General features: G+C 44.5%; 1 protein-coding gene across 1 annotated transcript; it reads left to right on the top strand.

The window, feature by feature from the left end:
• Positions 1-237: 237 nt before the first annotated feature.
• LOC311363093 (uncharacterized protein) lies at positions 238-18417 on the top strand. The gene is made up of 9 exons (XM_084483023.1): positions 238-318; positions 13261-13408; positions 14037-14341; positions 14930-15092; positions 15267-15368; positions 15942-16137; positions 17360-17474; positions 17627-17801; positions 18126-18417. Exons 2-9 carry the CDS (start codon positions 13271-13273, stop codon positions 18303-18305), a joined length of 1374 nt encoding a protein of 457 aa, XP_084339149.1. The 5' UTR covers positions 238-318; positions 13261-13270; the 3' UTR covers positions 18306-18417.
• Positions 18418-23391: the final 4974 nt, after the last annotated feature.

Genomic DNA, 23391 nt, shown 5'->3' with positions numbered 1-23391 from the left:
GAATTTAAGTTTAAAGTATATAATATATATATATAAGAGTTTAAAGTTGTCAATTAATGAAAATTGTATTTATTATTGGATTAGAAATGGAACGAAAAGTGTGCTTGTGTTTGTGCAGGCGATGGAGCTCTACCAACTGCTAGGGATCCAGAAGGCCTTTATATACAAGACGAGCTGCTCCGCTACCATGGAGACGGTGCTTCAGTACTACTCTGCCAATGTACGCGGACGAGCTAAGAGTGTGGGAGTCTTGGTCTTGGTCTTCGACAGGTCAGTCTTGCTGACCTGTCGGTCAGCAAGGAAGATTTCTTACGATTGGTGAGTGAAGAGTCAAGAGTAAAAACACTAATCCTTTTTTTTGTATATAGAAGAAGTGTTTCACTTTAAATAGTTTGAACCAAGGTAGGGCATCTTGAATTCCACAGGGCAATAATAAGGCAATAAAATAATAGAATGGTAAATGTGCTATTCATTACCATGTTATCTTTACTTCCTATAAATATGTATTTATGTAATCAAATGTGTGATTCGTTATGCTTGGGATGTAAATGGTAAAAGACATCATTTATAGAGCGCTTTTTGTTTATTCACTGACTTCTCAATGCACAACAGGTGCGCAGCCCCACCCAGATCTAGATTTCAATCTCTAGAGTCACATCTCTAGGTCCTGTTCCTGTTCTGGGGCTGTTCCAGTCATCAGCCACACACACTCCATAGCAACTCATTCACACACACATCCATAGACACGTCTATGCACCGACAGCAGCCAACTCTTGGGAGGAGTGTTTCATTGTCAGGGACACCTCGACATGGATCTAGGAGGAGCTGGGGATTAAACCTTGCCCATCCGGATCACTAACTCATAATGAGCCCTTATGAAGATATCCACAACAGAGCTGTGTCTAGTCTGAATGAGGGCCTTATGGATCGATTTAGCCAGGACAATCTGAGCACAGAGTAATTTTGACGTTGACTATACACAAGGTGACAAAGGTGAGTGAAAATACTCTATTTTGGTGTGTGTTGTGTTGTGGTGTGTGAGGTATTTACATTTACATTTACATGTAAATGAATAACTACTCCAGTAAGGTAGGCTGTGACTGTCAGTTATGTTCTTTGTCAGGTGTGGCGAGGAAAGTACCTGTACATTCGACCTATGATTGCTTTGGCGACAGATTGGTTGCTTTTAATAAGCAGAGAACCATTCTGCCAGCCTAGAAATCTAGACGCCCCTAGCGGCAGCAAATTTAATTTGCAGCCAGGGTCGTCTAGCAACTCGGGCTTAACATAACAACGACTGCGTTGCGACGGTTCCATGTGAAGTCTGTGCGCTCAATCATCACCAAACTTGTGTACTTATAGAAGCATAGGTCATGGTTAACCAGGCTAAAGTTAATCAAAATAGGACAATAGGGGGTGCTAAAGCGATCAATTGCAAACTTTAAAGACTCATAACTCCTCAGCCTTTTGACGTACCGTCATGAAAGTTTGTCTGCCCATCACCAGATCCAAGCTGAGGCTATTCCAGCGTTGTCAACCGTATGCCAACAAAAAAGGTCTTAATTGTCTTCATCAGGGTCTTAATGGTCTGACGGGGTCTTATTGGTCGGATTTAGCCTTGGCACCCGTAAAATGCTGCTTGCAGCTTTAAGTGTTAAGTGTGTGTGTGTGTGTGTGTGTGTGCGTGTGTGTCTGTGTGTACAAGTAGTGACGTTACTAACTACTACTTACTAACTACTAACTACTTACCAGTGATGCCACTAACGCGCTACTTAGTAACGCGTAACTCTAATCTGACTACTTTTTTTCAGTAACAAGTAGTCTAACGCGTTACTATTTCCAAACCAGTAATCAGATTAAAGTTACTTATCCAAGTCACTGTGCGTTACTATTTTTGTCATTTTCCTTAGTAAAAATATATAGGAGAGTGGAGTAAGTTGTGCCAGTGGGGAAATAGTGCCACCCCTTGTTTCTAGAAAACCATAGAAAAAATTGGTCATGTGACCACATATTTTTGAAGAGCCATCCATTAGACTCATCCTGCAAAGAAGGGAGACACATGGAATGAGAGGTTTGCACATTTAAGCTCAAAAAACGTTTTTTGCCTTTCAAAGTAAAATTTCTATGATCAAGGTTTTTTGATTGTTGCGTCTGAACAATTATAGACAAGTTTGAAAACATTTGACACATGTTTTAGTGCTTTAGTATGCTACACTATGAGTCTATACAGTTAGCACAATGTTATCCCTAAACTGCTGAATCATGCTAGTTTTGCAAAATGGTAGGGTTGGGGTGAGTTTTGCCAACCTTTTGAAAACCTACTACAACAGAGCGACGGATGGTTGGATGCGCACACATCCTGGTCGAACCGTATTGATTTACGAGGTTGCAGAACTTATGCCTGCAATGACACCCACACACATCACACCAGGTTTCAGAGCAACGGGCATATTTCCGTTGAACAGGGATATCTTCCTGACCGGTCTGACCTGCCTGTACCATCACACAAGGAGCCAACCAATGCCACAGGTCAAAGATCTGTCTGCCAGTGACTTTGTCATTGTGAGCTTTGCAGATAAAACTACAACCTATAATTACGTTGGATTGGTGGAGAAGGTTGATGATGCCGACATCAGTGCAAAATTTCTAAGGCAAAGTTGTAAGAGGTGGATGGAAAGCCCATCTTCACATTTAAAGACAATCCCTAGAGGTGATGTGCTCCGAAAACTACCAACACCAAAAAATCTTGGTGGTACAGCCAGAAGGGAGGAGAAGTTCATATTCCCCTGCAGCATCGACAAGGGGAGTGTTAAGTAGTAGGCCGGATCTGTGGTTTTCAGTCAATTACGGCCTGATTATGAATTTAATTTTGTTCTTGTTTTCTTTCTCATTTTGTTCTTTTGTTCTTGTCTTCTTCTTGGTGTAGAAGAAAGGATGTTCAGCATTATCCTGGTTGGAACCCTATATTTACTTTAAATAAACCTTAAATTAGTCATTTTCTAATGGATTTGTCTTGCTTTTATATAGCATTACAGTTTATGAGATATATATTAATGGCACAATTTACCCCAACGTATTCTCTCCAAAGGCACAACTTACCCTGCACCGGGGGCAAGTTGTGCCACGAGACCACTTTTTTTCTGAAAGCTATATTTCTTAAACAGTTTATTTCAGATCCATAGTTATTGTTGCCAGGGATGCACCACATCCTGAAATATACATACATATTTCATTTGGAGACATTACTGTCATGGCCTCACTTTAAAGTCACTTTGGGTAAAAAGTGGCACTACTCACCCCACTCTCCCCTATTTGCTTTCTTCTTGCGTCTCGGGGTGACGTATGCGACAAATCACGTTTCCGCCTGAGGACGTCAACTCACGTGTAGTAGGCTACACCGCGACACAAACGTAATCAACAATGGAGGGAGGAGAGAGATTTTTCCAGCTGGAAATACAGGCACTATTTTGAGTTTGTGTCAGCTAAAGATGGCAATAGGTATTAAGGTTAGTTGGCGTCTCGGCGCGGTAACCCTGGCGCGTCAACTCCGGCAGCCCGTAATCCCGTACAACCCCCCCCGTCAACAATTCCGCCCGCGGACCCTGTTATAATGTAATGTCCCCAATTAATGTAATGCAATTGGCCCGCCGGTTTATCACATTCCAGCATTAACGCGCGTCTCGGCGCGGTACTGGCGCAGATCGCAATCCCGCTACTGCCCCAGATCGCAATCCCGCTACTGCCCCCGCCCCCCCACAGCTGAATGCCATTAGAAGCCTATTGTGTCAGGAGATACATGGTTGACGTTACTGTTTAAAGTGTTGCATTACATCACAAGCATCGCATTGCATCACAAGGGGGAAACTGTATATTCGAAATGTTCTTATTGACTAGGCAAAATATCTGCAACACATCCAGTCTAGCGAATTTATGTCAAATTGGCTTGCAATATTATGTCGTTTGAGATATCTTTAATTCTGCCTAGTCAAAACTGAATTACAGACATCTGCAATTGTCATTTAAGAAGTGTGACGAGTTGAATGTCGTTTTCAGTGACGTCATTGCAGATATCAGTAATTCAGTTTTTCCTAGTCAAAACTGAATTACAGATATCTCTATCAGTTGTTTTGACTAGTCACAATTACGTTACAGATATCTTGAATGAATATTCCAACTATTCAAAATGTAATTACGACTAGTCAGAATGACGTTGTTGATATCTACAATGTTATTTCCAGATAGTCAAACTTGGTTGATAAATGACAATTCGGCCTGCCATAGAGGCATAAAGGTTAGGAGATTTGACTATTCCTAAAGGCCACAATAGTCAAAATGTCGGTGTCAACCACTCTATTTCATCCTAGACAAACCAGAAAGGGGGCTCAATGTGCTAAATACCAGAATTGTCCTTTATTCCATTTCTGAAAAAGAAATCCCTTCTACTCAGTCCTGCTTGATAACTGTTAAAAGTTCTTCCATTGCACAGCTTACTACTGCACAAAAAAAAAGTCAAAAGTATCAGTAACATTTACTTGTGTCTACTTCGACCTGTAAGCAGACCAACCTGCCCTAAAGGGATTATCATGTCGGTCAGCAAGGAAGATTTCTTACGATTGGTGAGTGAAGAGTCAAGAGTAAAAACACTAATCCTTTTTTTTGTATATAGAAGAAGTGTTTCACTTTAAATAGTTTGAACCAAGGTAGGGCATCTTGAATTCCACAGGGCAATAATAAGGCAATAAAATAATAGAATGGTAAGTGTGCTATTCATTACCATGTTATCTTTACTTCCTATAAATATGTATTTATGTAATCAAATGTGTGATTCGTTATGCTTGGGATGTAAATGGTAAAAGACATCATTTATAGAGCGCTTTTTGTTTATTCACCGACTTCTCAATGCACAACAGGTGCGCAGCCCCACCCAGATCTAGATTTCAATCTCTAGAGTCACATCTCTAGGTCCTGTTCCTGTTCCGGGGCTGTTCCAGTCATCAGCCACACACACTCCATAGCAACTCATTCACACACACATCCATAGACACGTCTATGCACCGACAGCAGCCAACTCTTGGGAGGAGTGTTTCATTGTCAGGGACACCTCGACATGGATCTAGGAGGAGCTGGGGATTAAACCTTGCCCATCCGGATCACTAACTCATAATGAGCCCTTATGAAGATATCCACAACAGAGCTGTGTCTAGTCTGAATGAGGGCCTTATGGATCGATTTAGCCAGGACAATCTGAGCACAGAGTAATTTTGACGTTGACTATACACAAGGTGACAAAGGTGAGTGAAAATACTCTATTTTGGTGTGTGTTGTGGTGTGTGTGTGAGGTATTTACATTTACATTTACATTTACATGTAAATGAATAACTACTCCAGTAAGGTAGGCTGTGACTGTCAGTTATGTTCTTTGTCAGGTGTGGCGAGGAAAGTACCTGTACATTCGACCTATGATTGCTTTTGCGACAGGTTGGTTGCTTTTAATAAGCAGAGAACCATTCTGCCAGCCTAGAAATCTAGACGCCCCTAGCGGCAGCAAATTTAATTTGCAGCCAGGGTCGTCTAGCAACTCGGGCTTAACATAACAACGACTGCGTTGCGACGGTTCCATGTGAAGTCTGTGCGCTCAATCATCACCAAACTTGTGTACTTAAAGAAGCATAGGTCATGGTTAACCAGGCTAAAGTTAATCAAAATAGGACAATAGGGGGTGCTAAAGCGATCAATTGCAAACTTTAAAGACTCATAACTCCTCAGCCTTTTGACATACCGTCATGAAAGTTTGTTCGCCCATCACCAGATCCAAGCTGAGGCTATTCCAGCGTTGTCAACCGTATGCCAACAAAAAAGGTCTTAATTGTCTTCATCAGGGTCTTAATGGTCTGACGGGGTCTTATTGGTCGGATTTAGCCTTGGCACCCGTAAAATGCTGCTTGCAGCTTTAAGTGTTAAGTGTGTGTGTGTGTGTGTGTGTGTGTGTGTGCGTGTGTGTCTGTGTGTACAAGTAGTGACGTTACTAACTACTACTTACTAACTACTAACTACTTACCAGTGATGCCACTAACGCGCTACTTAGTAACGCGTAACTCTAATCTGACTACTTTTTTTCAGTAACAAGTAGTCTAACGCGTTACTATTTCCAAACCAGTAATCAGATTAAAGTTACTTATCCAAGTCACTGTGCGTTACTATTTTTGTCATTTTCCTTAGTAAAAATATATATTTGCTTTCTTCTTGCGTCTCGGGGTGACGTACGCGACAAATCACGTTTCCGCCTGAGGACGTCAACTCACGTGTAGTAGGCTACACCGCGACACAAACGTAATCAACAATGGAGGGAGGAGAGAGATTTTTCCAGCTGGAAATACAGGCACTATTTTGAGTTTGTGTCAGCTAAAGATGGCAATAGGTATTAAGGTTAGTTGGCGTCTCGGCGCGGTAACCCTGGCGCGTCAACTCCGGCAGCCCGTAATCCCGTACAACCCCCCCCCCCCCGTCAATAATTCCGCCCGCGGACCCTGTTATAATGTAATGTCCCCAATTAATGTAATGCAATTGGCCCGCTGGTTTATCGCATTCCGGCATTAACGCGCGTCTCGGCGCGGTACTGGCGCAGATCGCAATCCCGCTACTGCCCCAGATCGCAATCCCGCTACTGCCCCCGCCCCCCCACAGCTGAATGCCATTAGAAGCCTATTGTGTCAGGAGATACATGGTTGACGTTACTGTTTAAAGTGTTGCATTACATCACAAGGGACATAGGAAAACATTAACATTGGAGGGGATAAGAACACCGGAGGTGAAGACATTTTATGACTCTGTCATAAAATGGCAACTGGCACCAACTGTATATTCTAAATGTTCTTATTGACTAGGCAAAATATCTGCAACACATCCAGTCTAGCGAATTTATGTCAAATTGGCTTGCAATATTATGTCGTTTGAGATATCTTTAATTCTGCCTAGTCAAAACTGAATTACAGACATCTGCAATTGTCATTTAAGAAGTGTGACGAGTTGAATGTCGTTTTCAGTGACGTCATTGCAGATATCAGTAATTCAGTTTTTCCTAGTCAAAACTGAATTACAGATATCTCTATCAGTTGTTTTGACTAGTCACAATTACGTTACAGATATCTTGAATGAATATTCCAACTATTCAAAATGTAATTACGACTAGTCAGAATGACGTTGTTGATATCTACAATGTTATTTCCAGATAGTCAAACTTGGTTGATAAATGACAATTCGGCCTGCCATAGAGGCATAAAGGTTAGGAGATTTGACTATTCCTAAAGGCCACAATAGTCAAAATGTCGGTGTCAACCACTCTATTTCATCCTAGACAAACCAGAAAGGGGGCTCAATGTGCTAAATACCAGAATTGTCCTTTAACTATTCCATTTCTGAAAAAGAAATCCCTTCTACTCAGTCCTGCTTGATAACTGTTAAAAGTTCTTCCATTGCACAGCTTACTACTGCACAAAAAAAAAGTCAAAAGTATCAGTAACATTTACTTGTGTCTACTTCGACCTGTAAGCAGACCAACCTGCCCTAAAGGGATTATCATGTCGGTCAGCAAGGAAGATTTCTTACGATTGGTGAGTGAAGAGTCAAGAGTAAAAACACTAATCCTTTTTTTTGTATATAGAAGAAGTGTTTCACTTTAAATAGTTTGAACCAAGGTAGGGCATCTTGAATTCCACAGGGCAATAATAAGGCAATAAAATAATAGAATGGTAAATGTGCTATTCATTACCATGTTATCTTTACTTCCTATAAATATGTATTTATGTAATCAAATGTGTGATTCGTTATGCTTGGGATGTAAACGGTAAAATACATCGTTTATAGAGCGCTTTTTGTTTATTCACCGACTTCTCAATGCACAACAGGTGCGCAGCCCCACCCAGATCTAGATTTCAATCTCTAGAGTCACATCTCTAGGTCCGGGGCTGTTCCAGTCATCAGCCACACACACTCCATAGCAACTCATTCACACACACATCCATAGACACGTCTATGCACCGACAGCAGCCAACTCTTGGGAGGAGTGTTTCATTGTCAGGGACACCTCGACATGGATCTAGGAGGAGCTAGGGATTAAACCTTGCCCATCCGGATCACTAACTCATAATGAGCCCTTATGAAGATATCCACAACAGAGCTGTGTCTAGTCTGAATGAGGGCCTTATGGATCGATTTAGCCAGGACAATCTGAGCACAGAGTAATTTTGACGTTGACTATACACAAGGTGACAAAGGTGAGTGAAAATACTCTATTTTGGTGTGTGTTGTGGTGTGTGTGTGAGGTATTTACATTTACATTTACATTTACATGTAAATGAATAACTACTCCAGTAAGGTAGGCTGTGACTGTCAGTTATGTTCTTTGTCAGGTGTGGCGAGGAAAGTACCTGTACATTCGACCTATGATTGCTTTTGCGACAGGTTGGTTGCTTTTAATAAGCAGAGAACCATTCTGCCAGCCTAGAAATCTAGACGCCCCTAGCGGCAGCAAATTTAATTTGCAGCCAGGGTCGTCTAGCAACTCGGGCTTAACATAACAACGACTGCGTTGCGACGGTTCCATGTGAAGTCTGTGCGCTCAATCATCACCAAACTTGTGTACTTAAAGAAGCATAGGTCATGGTTAACCAGGCTAAAGTTAATCAAAATAGGACAATAGGGGGTGCTAAAGCGATCAATTGCAAACTTTAAAGACTCATAACTCCTCAGCCTTTTGACATACCGTCATGAAAGTTTGTTCGCCCATCACCAGATCCAAGCTGAGGCTATTCCAGCGTTGTCAACCGTATGCCAACAAAAAAGGTCTTAATTGTCTTCATCAGGGTCTTAATGGTCTGACGGGGTCTTATTGGTCGGATTTAGCCTTGGCACCCGTAAAATGCTGCTTGCAGCTTTAAGTGTTAAGTGTGTGTGTGTGTGTGTGTGTGCGTGTGTGTCTGTGTGTACAAGTAGTGACGTTACTAACTACTACTTACTAACTACTAACTACTTACCAGTGATGCCACTAACGTGCTACTTAGTAACGCGTAACTCTAATCTGACTACTTTTTTTCAGTAACAAGTAGTCTAACGCGTTACTATTTCCAAACCAGTAATCAGATTAAAGTTACTTATCCAAGTCACTGTGCGTTACTATTTTTGTCATTTTCCTTAGTAAAAATATATATTTGCTTTCTTCTTGCGTCTCGGGGTGACGTACGCGACAAATCACGTTTCCGCCTGAGGACGTCAACTCACGTGTAGTAGGCTACACCGCGACACAAACGTAATCAACAATGGAGGGAGGAGAGAGATTTTTCCAGCTGGAAATACAGGCACTATTTTGAGTTTGTGTCAGCTAAAGATGGCAATAGGTATTAAGGTTAGTTGGCGTCTCGGCGCGGTAACCCTGGCGCGTCAACTCCGGCAGCCCGTAATCCCGTACAACCCCCCCCCCCCCGTCAATAATTTCGCCCGCGGACCCTGTTATAATGTAATGTCCCCAATTAATGTAATGCAATTGGCCCGCTGGTTTATCGCATTCCAGCATTAACGCGCGTCTCGGCGCGGTACTGGCGCAGATCGCAATCCCGCTACTGCCCCAGATCGCAATCCCGCTACTGCCCCCGCCCCCCCACAGCTGAATGCCATTAGAAGCCTATTGTGTCAGGAGATACATGGTTGACGTTACTGTTTAAAGTGTTGCATTACATCACAAGGGACATAGGAAAACATTAACATTGGAGGGGATAAGAACACCGGAGGTGAAGACATTTTATGACTCTGTCATAAAATGGCAACTGGCACCAACTGTATATTCTAAATGTTCTTATTGACTAGGCAAAATATCTGCAACACATCCAGTCTAGCGAATTTATGTCAAATTGGCTTGCAATATTATGTCGTTTGAGATATCTTTAATTCTGCCTAGTCAAAACTGAATTACAGACATCTGCAATTGTCATTTAAGAAGTGTGACGAGTTGAATGTCGTTTTCAGTGACGTCATTGCAGATATCAGTAATTCAGTTTTTCCTAGTCAAAACTGAATTACAGATATCTCTATCAGTTGTTTTGACTAGTCACAATTACGTTACAGATATCTTGAATGAATATTCCAACTATTCAAAATGTAATTACGACTAGTCAGAATGACGTTGTTGATATCTACAATGTTATTTCCAGATAGTCAAACTTGGTTGATAAATGACAATTCGGCCTGCCATAGAGGCATAAAGGTTAGGAGATTTGACTATTCCTAAAGGCCACAATAGTCAAAATGTCGGTGTCAACCACTCTATTTCATCCTAGACAAACCAGAAAGGGGGCTCAATGTGCTAAATACCAGAATTGTCCTTTAACTATTCCATTTCTGAAAAAGAAATCCCTTCTACTCAGTCCTGCTTGATAACTGTTAAAAGTTCTTCCATTGCACAGCTTACTACTGCACAAAAAAAAAGTCAAAAGTATCAGTAACATTTACTTGTGTCTACTTCGACCTGTAAGCAGACCAACCTGCCCTAAAGGGATTATCATGTCGGTCAGCAAGGAAGATTTCTTACGATTGGTGAGTGAAGAGTCAAGAGTAAAAACACTAATCCTTTTTTTTGTATATAGAAGAAGTGTTTCACTTTAAATAGTTTGAACCAAGGTAGGGCATCTTGAATTCCACAGGGCAATAATAAGGCAATAAAATAATAGAATGGTAAATGTGCTATTCATTACCATGTTATCTTTACTTCCTATAAATATGTATTTATGTAATCAAATGTGTGATTCGTTATGCTTGGGATGTAAACGGTAAAATACATCGTTTATAGAGCGCTTTTTGTTTATTCACCGACTTCTCAATGCACAACAGGTGCGCAGCCCCACCCAGATCTAGATTTCAATCTCTAGAGTCACATCTCTAGGTCCGGGGCTGTTCCAGTCATCAGCCACACACACTCCATAGCAACTCATTCACACACACATCCATAGACACGTCTATGCACCGACAGCAGCCAACTCTTGGGAGGAGTGTTTCATTGTCAGGGACACCTCGACATGGATCTAGGAGGAGCTGGGGATTAAACCTTGCCCATCCGGATCACTAACTCATAATGAGCCCTTAAGATATCCACAACAGAGCTGTATCTAGTCTGAATTAGGGATGTCACAATACCAGAAATTTAGTAGTCGATACCAATACCAGTGAAATTCCACGATTCTCGATAAACCAACTAACCCAACTAAACCAACTAACCCAATTCGATACCACGGTCAAAAACAAAACAATAAATCCCATGTACTTTATTTATTAAAAACATTTAAACATTACAAAAAACAGTGGCACTGGCATGTAGCCTTCAAGTAATGAATAAAAATAAACCACTATTAACATTACAAAAAAAGAACAGTGGCATGTAGCGTTCAAGTAATAATAATAAAAAAGAAATACGCGCTGAAAGCAGGCAGTCATGCAGCTATGCGGCTCGCGTTTACACTTGCGTGCATGGCAGGGTTTAAAACATAACTTCCAACCTAATATTAAGTCATATAACGCAGGTGCGCAAGGCAGCCACAGGAGACGCCAACATTGTTTTCAACCGCTCGGTACCGCGCCGTATTAATTACCAAGTTTTGAAAAGAAAAAGTATTTGAAGCGAATAAGCAACGCTGTTTTTGATTTGTTGATTTGGTTTTGAACGAATAGTTTTGGATGCATGCATCGGCTTTGAGTTGGTTTGTTTACTTTGAAATTGCATACGCTCGCAACACACACGCACACGCACGCACATTCACCGCCGCACCCACTACAACCTGCCGATCTTCAATCAAAACAACATCAAGTAAGTGATGCCGAACGCAGTCGTACCATGCGTGTTTAGAAGCGCAACATTGAAACGGGTCCCGTCTGAAACAGTCGCGCGGCGCAGCGTTCCAAACGCAAAGTACTTCCAGACACGATTCTTGCTATTCTTTTTATCGACGAGTCGAGGCGGAGCCGGTGCACTCGCTGCAGCTGCAGTTGCCGTCTTTCATGTTCCCGTGTAGGTGTATATGCTGCCCACGTGACGTCCGGAGGAATTGCGTCCTCGGTACCTACGGTACTAAGAAAAACGAGTACCGTCACGTTTTTTGAATTTTGGTATCGACTTGGTACCGAAGTATCGGTTCTCGTGACAATGAGGGCCTTATGGATCGATTTAGCCAGGACAATCTGAGCACAGAGTAATTTTGACGTTGACTATACACAAGGTGACAAAGGTGAGTGAAAATACTCTATTTTGGTGTGTGTTGTGTTGTGGTGTGTGTGTGAGGTATTTACATTTACATTTACATGTAAATGAATAACTACTCGAGTAAGGTAGGCTGTGACTGTCAGTTATGTTCTTTGTCAGGTGTGGCGAGGAAAGTACCTGTACATTCGACCTATGATTGCTTTTGCGACAGGTTGGTTGCTTTTAATAAGCAGAGAACCCTTCTGCCAGCCTAGAAATCTAGACGCCCCTAGCGGCAGCAAATTTAATTTGCAGCCAGGGTCGTCTAGCAACTCGGGCTTAACATAACAACGACTGCGTTGCGACGGTTCCATGTGAAGTCTGTGCGCTCAATCATCACCAAACTTGTGTACTTAAAGAAGCATAGGTCATGGTTAACCAGGCTAAAGTTAATCAAAATAGGACAATAGGGGGCGCTAACGCGATCAATTGTAAACTTTAAAGACTCATAACTCCTCAGCCTTTTGACGTACCGTCATGAAAGTTTGTTCGCCCATCACCAGATCCAAGCTGAGGCTATTCCAGCGTTGTCAACCGTATGCAAACAAAAAAGGTCTTAATTGTCTTCATCAGGGTCTTAATGGTCTGACGGGGTCTTATTGGTCGGATTTAGCCTTGGCACCCGTAAAATGCTGCTTGCAGCTTTAAGTATTAAGTGTGTGTGTGTGTGTACAAGTAGTGACGTTACTAACTACTACTTACTAACTACTAACTACTTACCAGTGATGCCACTAACGCGCTACTTAGTAACGTTACTGTTTAAAATGCAGTTCCATAAAGTGAGTATTGGCAAAACCGGTTGTCATTTTTATTTTGAGGCAGTTACTTTAAAAACCAAGTAATCAGTAAAGTAACTACGTTACTTAACTTTACTGAACTCCTTTTTAAAGGAGTAGTCAGTAATCAGTAATCAGATTGCTTTTTCAAGGTAACTGTGGCAACACTGCTACTTACTAACTACTACTTACATTTCTCTGTAGTGACATTAGCATGTTGCCATGGCGACCGTGGGGGCGGGTGCTCCTGGCTCTGTCTCCGGTGGTGTCTCTGATGGGAGTGATGATGTTCGCCCTCCACCAGCGATCGCAGTCGGACCGGAGAGCGACGAGTCACATACACTACGTCAGTGTACAGGGACACACGTTGAACTGTGGTCTTACTAACTCATTGTTAGTAAGACCACTAACAATGAGTTTTAAGAAGAAAAGAGACTTTTTTATGTTTTATTCATATAATGCTTTAATTTAAAGTATTGGATTTAACTTTTCCACATTTAAAATATCTAAAATCGACTAGAGCAATTATATATTCTGCTAATTCGGAACTTGCATTATCCCAAATGTTCCCAACCACGTTCAAACCCAGAGAAATCTACACACAAATCTACACAATTATTACTGGTGTGTTACTTGGCTTGTGGGAATCAGTTGTGGCCCTCGGGGTACAACTGGTGCCATGCTCTGAGTAATGGTTGGAATGGTTGATTAAACCAATTAAACCAATCAACTAGTAGTTGGTGAGTTGATTATTACCCCGACCGGCAAAAATGACATCTTTACCCTCATACAGGCCTACATATACCTCCTTTACATTTCAGGCCTTTGTTTACACAAGCGTTCTGTTTAATGCCACTTCAAACCCAGATTTGTAGCGATTCAATTTCTGTATCTGGGTACAATCTAATTTCAATGGACTCCACTTGTATTTCTGGTGTAAACAGGAAGTGATGACATTCCCTGTGCTCTGCCTGCCATAGGACCTGCAGAGTGCCGACCGGTGCGGTGTCCGGGTGCAGTCCCACGCCTTCACCCGGGTAGCGGGCTCCAAGACGCTGCTGATCAACGCGTTCCGTGAGCACCGCACGGCCGATGCGAGCGTCCGGCTGCTCGCCATCGTGCCGCAGGCGGAGCGGGCGCTGTGGAGTCGCTGTGTGTTTTGCTGCCAAGAGCGAGGAGAGGTGGTTACCGCGGCAGCCAGGCGCACCACCCACGTGTCCAACTACTTCTTTGCATACGGGACGGGAGACTTCCTGTGCCTGATCCCCTCTGGCTGCCAGCCCAGGTAGGCTCTTCACACAGAGGGGAGGCAATGCACATCTTCAACTGTTTGGGTGAAGCCACTCTGCACTCCAGAGAGCCAAGCCCATCTTAATTAAACATGTCTGAATCATGACCGAAACCAAAGCAAAGCAAACAATCTGATATGCATCAGTATTGTTTGAATCACAATTCCAACGCACGCCACTTGTGTTTACACAAGTGTAGAGTAATCTCACTGCATGGAAAGATGGTTTACTAAGGCAGCTGGATTAAAATGCAACGTTACAAAGCCTTTTTGTTTTTTTAAAAGGTGACATATTATACCACCAGGTGTGAGTGTGATTAGCGTTACAAGCCAATTTTGAATATATATCTCTTCTGACATCCCAAGTGGGTGTGTCCACCTAGATGTGTGCTGGATAGATCAGTCCACCAGCCTATCCAGTGGACTGTAGCAAACGTTGCTCATCTATCCGTCATACATCTAGGTGGACACACCCACTTGTGATGTCAGAAGAGGCAGATTTTCAAATGGCTTGTAACGGCAAATCACACTCACAACTGGTGGTATAATATGTCACCTTTAATGTTGGGTGTGACCGATTCCCAGGTACGTGGGGCTGGTGTCGGAGAATGGCGAGGACCTCTCTGACCTCACCTTCCTGCCCGTCCTGAACCGCCACGCCCCGGAGCCGTCCCGTCTGCCCCTGAACTTCACTCTCTGCATGCCCACCCTGTTCAACCGCTACGACAACGTGCTGCAGTTCGTCCAGGTCTGGACTCTCACCCGCAACACGGCTCTGCACTCTGAGCTCACTTGCAACATCAGTCCTGAGAAGTCGTCCCTGATGTGATGGCTGTAAAGAACAGCAGAAACAAGTCGGCTTAGAGGACCTGGTCAAATGAAACAGAAATGGAAAGAAAAGTGTGCTTGTGTGTTTGTGCAGGCGATGGAGCTCTACCAACTGCTAGGGATCCAGAAGGCCTTCATATACAAGACGAGCTGCTCTGCTACCATGGAGACGGTGCTTCAGTACTACTCCGCCAATGTACGCGGACGAGCTAAGAGTGTGGGAGTCTTGGTGTTGCACTACATCACAAGGGACAGAGGAAAACATTAACATTGGAGGGGATAAGAACACCGGAGGTGAAGACATTTTATGACTCTGTGTTTTCTGGATTTGGTGTCCGCACCATGTACCTGACCTTGGACCAAATAACCAACTGGCACACCCCAACCCAACCAACCCATTTTTCAACAACAAAAATACATCCCTGTGTGACTGATGTTTAAAGAACTTAAAGAAGAATCAATTACGATTAGGGGCTGGTTTATCATATGGTTACCCCCCCCCAAAATGTTCAGAAAATACAAGGGGGGTGAGTGTGCTAATTGATAATTGGGTCAAAGGTTAGGGAAGGTTCATGACATGGACAGCAAAGTCATAAATCACAGGGTCATAACCCGTATTCTCATCCTCTCCAACATTTCATGTGCCGTGTTTGAATTGGTTCAGTTATACCCTATAGTGCATCTTTCAGATGACACCATGTAAGTGTACAGTTATTTCCAGACTGTAGCCCACAAAGGTCCCCTAAAACATGATCGCATTCGGGCACAGGTGGGTTTTCTCCAGGTGTTGCCCTGGCCGATCGACTCCCACTTGAAACCTTCCTCCAGCTGGCTGCCGTCGATCTCGCCCGGGGATATCCACTACTACGGCCAGATCCCCGCCAACAACGACTGTCTCTACAGGAACATGCACCAGTCCCGATACGTCCTCATGCACGACCCAGATGAGGTGATCTTGCCCACCGGTAGGTCGGCTCTGGCCTCAAAAGACTCAAAGTGTGCAAAATTAATTTCCATCTGGCCTTTGCTGTGCATCCGTTGATGACCAAATATGGGCGCAGCTTTAAATATTGGCAATTGGTTTAAAGGGGTAGTTCAGGATTTTGGACATCGGGTCTCATTTCCAAGTGAGCCAGTGTGTTATTCATCATTGGAGACCGTTTTCAACACTTTTTATTCAGTCCTTATAGTTGCAGAAATCTCTGGTGCTAGGCTAGCGCAACTCGAGGGGAACTGCTAGCCTGCCAATAAAAACAGTTTTACCCACTCCAAAGTACACCCGATGCAAACCAATTATAATGCCAGACTATCGATGTAAATGTCTGTGTTGATAGAATAATATTAGAAATAAAACTATCCTTGTATCGCAGTGATCACATTACATTTTGGGGGACTACTTTCTCAGCAGCGGCGGAATTTCACTTTGCTCCGGTGTAGCAACCAATTCAATTCACTACAGCAGAAGGTAAACAGAGAAGCGCACTCTAGGTAATATCAGTCCGCCGCTGCCGTAGCTTGCTTCCAACTACAGGGATTATAAACTAAATGCAGTGCGATGCAAGGGTAAGTTTATTTCTAACACTATTCTATCAACACAGACATTTACATCGATAGTCTGGCATTATAATTGGTTTGCCTCGGGAGTGGGTAAAACTGTTTTTATTGGCAGGCTAGCAGTTCCCCTTGAGTTGCGCTAGCCTAGCACCAGCGATTTCTGCAACTAGAAGGACTGAATGAAAAGTGTTGAAAATGGTCTCCAATGATAAATAACACACTGGCTCACTTGGAAATGAGACCCGATGTCCAAAATCCTGAACTACCCCTTTAAACGACTTGGTGCTTGTGGTCTTAGATGTTAATGTAGACTTCTCTTAATCTTTTAACGTGGTTCGTCAGTCTATTTACAATAACTTCTGATTGCTTGGTCGATCACTTCTCCTGTGGAGTTTTAAATTCTGTGGACCATGCTGCTCCTTGTCCGTCATGACCTGAAACTCCCTCTGCAGAGCACTGATTAGGCCGAGCATCTTGTCCTTTCTAGAAAAGGCTTCCACCAGGTTCACGATGGGACCTGAGATGGCACCATGTTCTCATGAGACTAGGTTTCCCAAAGTGGCGTTGAGACCTAACTGAGAGTTCTTAACAATGTGAATGATGATGATGATGATGAAGTGAATCGTTTGACAGGCAACGTGTCTTTTCAAACGTTGATGTCTGATCTGGAGAAGGCCCATGGAGAGAATGTCAACTTCTACTTTCCCAACAATGTTTTCCCTCAGGAGGAAAAGCCGGAAAACAGCAAGTATGTGTTTCAGCCGCGAGATAACAAACGAAAAACACAAATTAATTCAACTACCCAGTCCCAAACTTTTCCTTCGTTCTACAACACACACAGTCCCAACCTTTTCCTTCTTTAGGGTTAGCCCTAAGCCCTAACCTGTCCCTCCTCTGCAGGTACGACCTTCCGGAGTGGAAGCACCTTCCCGGCACCAACTTCCTGGAGCATACGCTGAGGGAGACGGACGGGTCGGGCCTTCGGAGCGGGAAGCTGGTCCTGGATCCACGCAGCGTCCTCCAGATGGAGGTCCACGCCGTCCAGACCCACTTCAACAACGGCCGCACAGAGACGGTCAGTGGTTCACACTGTACCACACATCGTCCATTCATCCATTCATCCATGCCTCTTCCGATTGATAGTTTGTTCACAATTTGATGAACATCGAATGTCATCAAAATTTGGCAAGTGGGGAAAACACTCGTTGCAAGTCAGTAGAGGAGACCTATCTTTCAAGCTGTCTTCAAAAAAAGGAATTAACTTTTGAAATCGAACATGTTAAACTGCAAGATAATCGTACAAAGTCTTCTGTTCAATTGGCTCAACGTTTCAGCACTAATAAACACTTTGTAAGCGATATCGGCCATCAGATGAATAACCATAACACCACCGCTCCAGATCGGTCCAGAGCGGGGGCTCCTCCACCACGTACGCCGAAGGAAGAACAGCCAGCAGAGGAGCGACCTGGTCCGGGACGAGGGGCTGCTGAAGGTGGCTCAGGCTCTGGTTCCACGGGTCAACCATGCCCTGAGCAGCATGGGCCTTCTCAGCACCACCGTGGGCCGGGCCCCCCGCTGAGCCCAGGTGGGGGTGCTGAGGATTATCGTTTGACGACGCCCACAAACGTGACTTCTCCATCTCTAACTACTCTGTGAGCTGTGTATGAGAGAGTCAGCTGCCCCCCGGTGGAACACCGGCACCGACGCAAGCAAGAAGAGATATCTCTCTCTCTCTCTCTCTCTCTCTCTCTCTCTCTCTCTCTCTCTCTCTCTCTCTCTCTCTCTCTCTCTCTCTCTCTCTCTCTCTCTCTCTCTCTCGCCGCACATCGCAAGTGGCAAGCCTCTCTATATGTCACATTCTGCGGAGTGTTATGACCCATGGTCATTTTTGTATTTTTCAGTGTTGTGTGGATTCCTTCTGTTCTGTTGTTCCTCCCTGCCTGATGAGGGTGGTGGTGCTACCACCCTTAGGCTCTCTCTCTCTCCAGGTGCTGTTCCTCCCTGCCTGAGGGTGGTGCTACCACCATTGGTGTTCCCCAGGTGCTGGCTGCCGATTGGTGCATGGACGGGTGGAGCTACTATAAATGGCCGCCGCTGGAGACATTCATTCAACTTCTCTTGACCCTGCTCCCAACTGCACCAGGCTTTATCATGTGGCATTGTACTGTGATGTGTTAAAACTTTAGCAGTCCAGGTAGTAGTAGTAGGGGTGAGTAGCTCTTTTGGTTTATCTTTATTTTCTCCTGTTTTGTTTATAGGGAGTGAGGTTAGAATCCTGTAATCTTTGTTTTCTTTGGTTTTTGGTTAGGCAAGCTAGTTTTGGGTCAGATTGTTTTGTTTGTTGTTTTGGCTATGCTCACCCTGAAGCTCCATGCTACCAATTGAATAAATTATCTTATGTTAGACTGCAGCCCTGTGTGCCTGGTCATCCTTGGGAGTGGGGGAAAGAGGGGAGCACCCTATGTTATGTCCGGTTCCCCTAGGCCGGTCGTAACATAATTGGGGGCTCGTCCGTCTTTCTCTTTTTCGTTGTGTTGGATGAATTTGCATAGTGTCTATCATGTTGTCCTTGCTTATCTGTTTGGCAGTTTTTTTTTGTGGTGGTGGCGGAAGGAATGGAGTTGAGTGGAGTGATCTGGCTGGTGTTCCTGCCCCACTCCCATACTCGCAACTTCTGCATGAATGCAGAGGAGCTGAGGCTCACCCTACTTATAAAGGAGGTGGAGGTCAGACAGCGCGAGTTGGAGGTGGAAACCATGCAAGTAAGGGCTCTGGAGTTGGAGTGGGGAGCTGCTGTAACTACCAGTCCTTTACCCATGCAGACATCCACGCCCAGTCCTCACGATGGCTTTGATGTGAGCAGGCACATTGCGCTAGTTCCTCCATTCAGGGAATCTGAAGTGGATTTATATTTTAGTGCATTTGAGCGCATCGCCGCTACTCTACACTGGCCGAAGAGTGTGTGGCCTCTTCTACTCCAGTGTAAGTTGGTAGTGCGTCCCAGACGTCAGTCCGTCAGTCGGTCCCAGACATCAGGGCGTCAGTCCGTCAGTTGGTCCCAGATGGCAGTCAGTCCATCAGTCCGTCCGTCCGTCCCAGACGTCAGGGCGTCAGTCCGTCCGTCCGTCCCAGACGTCAGTCCCAGACGTCAGTCCGTCAGTCGGTCCCAGACGTCAGTCCGTCAGTCGGTCCCAGACGTCAGTCCGTCCGTCAGTCGGTCCCAGACGGCAGTCCGTCAGTCGGTCCCAGACGGCAGTCCGTCAGTCCGTCCCAGATGGCAATATCCTGCGGGATACCGGTGCCAAACAGTCTCATGTGGTTCTTGGGAATTGTGGAAAAACTGCCAATCAGACATATGTTGATTTTGCTGTCAAACGCTTAGCCCTTTAGCCCAGGGGTGTCCAAACTTTTTTCAGTGAGGGCCAAATACAGAAAAATAAACAAAGGGCCGGGCCACATATTAACACAATTTTTTCCTACACATTTCTAACTCACCGGTAAAGAACATTCACTCAGTGGGAGCAGTGATGCTGTGCTTTGGACTGCAGGATGGCTGACATGTCAGGAGAAAGTTTGGTGGTTGAGACACGAAGGACTTCACAGAGATGGCTATCAGTCATTCTGGTTCTCAGTCTGCTTTTGTTCTGATTTAACAGAGAAAATGTTTGTTCACATATGTATGTTGAGCCGAACAGGCTCATCATTCTTTTTGTGTGGCGTCGCATCAGAGGAAACTTGGCATTATCCAAACTCTGATAGAAGTCAGGGAGGGAGCGAAGCTGATGTTGACTCTTCAGAAGATCATCACACTGCATTTCAATGAGTTCTAACTGCAGACTCTCTTCCACTTCTTCTGCATCCACCATGAAGGGAGTGGAGAACAGCTTGATTTCTTTCTCAATGGCAGAAAAATCTTGGAAACGCTGGTTGAATTCTGTCACAAGAGATGCAATCACAGACACATATTTTTCCTTTTTAGCAGAAAGGTTGGCCTCTGGAAACGCAGACTTGATTTCAGACAGCGTGGGGAAGTGTGCAGCATTAAAGCTCCGTAGCTGTGTCTCAAATAGGCGGAGCTTTACACAGAACGCTTTGATGTGCGCATGCAGGTGTGGCACCAGCTGTTCTTTGCCTTGTAGGTTCTTGTTCAGTGTATTCAGATGATGAGTAAGATCAACTAAAAATGCCAAGTCTGCCAGCCACAGAGGGTCACTCAGCTGATGAAGCGGTCGGCCCTTCTCTTTCAAAAACTGGTCGATTTCTGATCTCAGCGAATAAAACCGCTGCAGCACAGAGCCGCGGCTGAGCCAGCGCACGTCACAGTGGTAGAGGACGTCCCCGTATTCAGCATCCACCTCAGATAGGAAAGCTTGGAATTCTCTGTGGTACAGTCCTCTAGCTCGAATTATGTTGACAGTTTTTACAACAGTGTTCATCACATCGCCCAGCTGGACATTCTTAGCGCACAGTGCCTCTTGGTGGATTATACAGTGCACTCGAACAGCCTCACCTCCGCTCTCTTTTACCTTGGCGCACACCAACGATGCCATTCCTTTGCGCTCACCCGTCATAGCCGGAGCTCCATCCGTTGTTACTCCACAGAGCTTGTCCCATTTTAGCCCCATATTTTCAACTGCATCTGACACAGCTTCAAAAATGTCTTTGCCCGTCGTTGTGCCTTTTAGGCTCTTCATATCAAGCAGCTCCTCCGTACAGCAAAAATTATTATCAACTCCCCGCAAATAAATTAACAGCTGCGCGGTGTCTGTAGCATCTGTGCTCTCATCGCATGCAATTGAGTAAAAATCAAAAGCACAAGCTTTGTCTCTGAGCTGATCTTTCAAGTTAGCTGACAAGTCCTCGATTCGCCGCACCACTGTATTTCTGGACAGGCTCACGTTGTTAAAATCCTGCACTTTTTCCGGGCACATTATTTCTGTGACTTTTATGAGGCACTGCTTTATCAAATCACCGTCTGAGAATGGTTTGCCGTGCTGGGCAATGAGTTTAGCAACTTCATAGCTTGCTGCTGTGGCATTTTCTTGTATTTTGTTGGCACGGGAAAAAAACTGCTGTTGAACTTGCAGGCTAGCTGCCATTTGCTTGAATTTCTGTGTTCGTTCAGCACCGGTGTACGATGTGTAGCTCTGATGTTTGGTCTCATAGTGCCGACGGACATTATACTCTTTCATCACAGCAACAGCTTCATTGCAAATCAAACAGACACACTTTCCGTTGATTTCTTTGAAGAAATATTCATTTTCCCACCGTGTCTGGAATCTTCTGCACTCACTTGCTATTTTCCGTTTCTTTGGTTCTGCCATTTCTGGTAACTGTACGCCGGGCTCGCGGGAAAAGCGCTTCTTTGCTTAATTTTGTTTAGTGGAGAAGCACTAGCGCTGGCTCCATCTAGTGTTAAAAGTGAGAAGTGCAACAGAGTTGAGTTCAAGCTTCATGTGCGGGCTGCGGGCCATGGTCAATTATATTTTCATAATTTGCTGCGGGCCAATAAAAACTGGACCGCGGGCCGCAGTTGGCCCGCGGGCCGTAGTTTGGACACCCCTGCTTTAGCCCTTAGCCCCTTAGCCCCCCTCAGACCTTTGTGTCCTGTGGTTCGTAGTGGTCCTGTGGTTCGTAGTGGTCCTGTGGTTCGTAGTGGTCCTGTGGTTCGTAGTGGTCCTGTGGTCCTGTGGTTCGTAGTGGTCCTGTGGTTCTTAGGTTCTTAGTGTTCTGTGGTTCTTAGAGGTCCTGTGGGCCTGTGGTTCTTAGTGGTCCTGTGGTTCTTAGCAATCATCGCCTCATGCGCTGTCTAGGTCTAATGAGTCAAACATTTCCTGTAGAAGACATGTTTGTTCTTAGGTGGGGGGGTGTTATGACCCATGGTCATTTTTGTATTTTTCAGTGTTGTGTGGATTCCTTCTGTTCTGTTGTTCCTCCCTGCCTGATGAGGGTGGTGGTGCTACCACCCTTAGGCTCTCTCTCTCTCCAGGTGCTGTTCCTCCCTGCCTGAGGGTGGTGCTACCACCATTGGTGTTCCCCAGGTGCTGGCTGCTGATTGGTGCATGGACGGTTGGAGCTACTATAAATGGCCGCCGCTGGAGACATTCATTCTCCTTCTCTTGACCCTGCTCCCAACTTTATCATGTGGCATTGTATTGTATTGTATTGTGTTAAAACTTTAGCAGTCCAGGTAGTAGTAGTAGGGGTGAGTAGCTCTTTTGGTTTTATCTTTATTTTCTTTGGTTTTTGGTTAGGCAAGCTAGTTTTGGGTCAGATTGTTTTGTTTGTTGTTTTGGCTATGCTCACCCTGAAGCTCCATGCTACCAATTGAATAAATTATCTTATGTTAGACTGCAGCCCTGTGTGCCTGGTCATCCTTGGGAGTGGGGGAAAGAGGGGAGCACCCTATGTTATGTCCGGTTCCCCTAGGCCGGTCGTAACAGGAGGCTTTGGTGAACGCATTTAGAGGCATGTTTCAGTCACGGGGATCCAAAGAGAAAAAATAGTCTATTGGAAAAGAAACTGGTGCTTGCCGCCTATCTAGATTATCGATAAAAGATATGGAAGATTCCCATTCCCCTGCCATTCTGTGATCGGCAATCGGAAGATCATGATTTTGGTGATCGGTAATCTGTGATTGGGCCCAAAAATGCTGGGCGGAGCAT

Source organism: Micromesistius poutassou (assembly GCF_964030765.1).
Source record: "Micromesistius poutassou genome assembly, chromosome: 18".
Lineage (NCBI taxonomy): Eukaryota > Metazoa > Chordata > Actinopteri > Gadiformes > Gadidae > Micromesistius > Micromesistius poutassou.
The sequence above is the reverse complement of the archived record's forward strand: the minus strand, read 5'-3'. Positions and strand labels throughout refer to the sequence as shown.

Excerpts from the sequence above, each read along its gene's own strand:
- LOC311363093 (XM_084483023.1), top strand. The coding sequence starts at position 13,271 with ATGTTGCCATGGCGACCGTGGGGGCGGGTGCTCCTGGCTCTGTCTCCG. Across the intron at positions 13,409-14,036 it reads GTCACATACACTACGTCAGT|GACCTGCAGAGTGCCGACCG; the intron begins GTACAGGGACAC and ends TGCCTGCCATAG. Across the intron at positions 16,138-17,359 it reads TGAGGTGATCTTGCCCACCG|GCAACGTGTCTTTTCAAACG; the intron begins GTAGGTCGGCTC and ends ATCGTTTGACAG.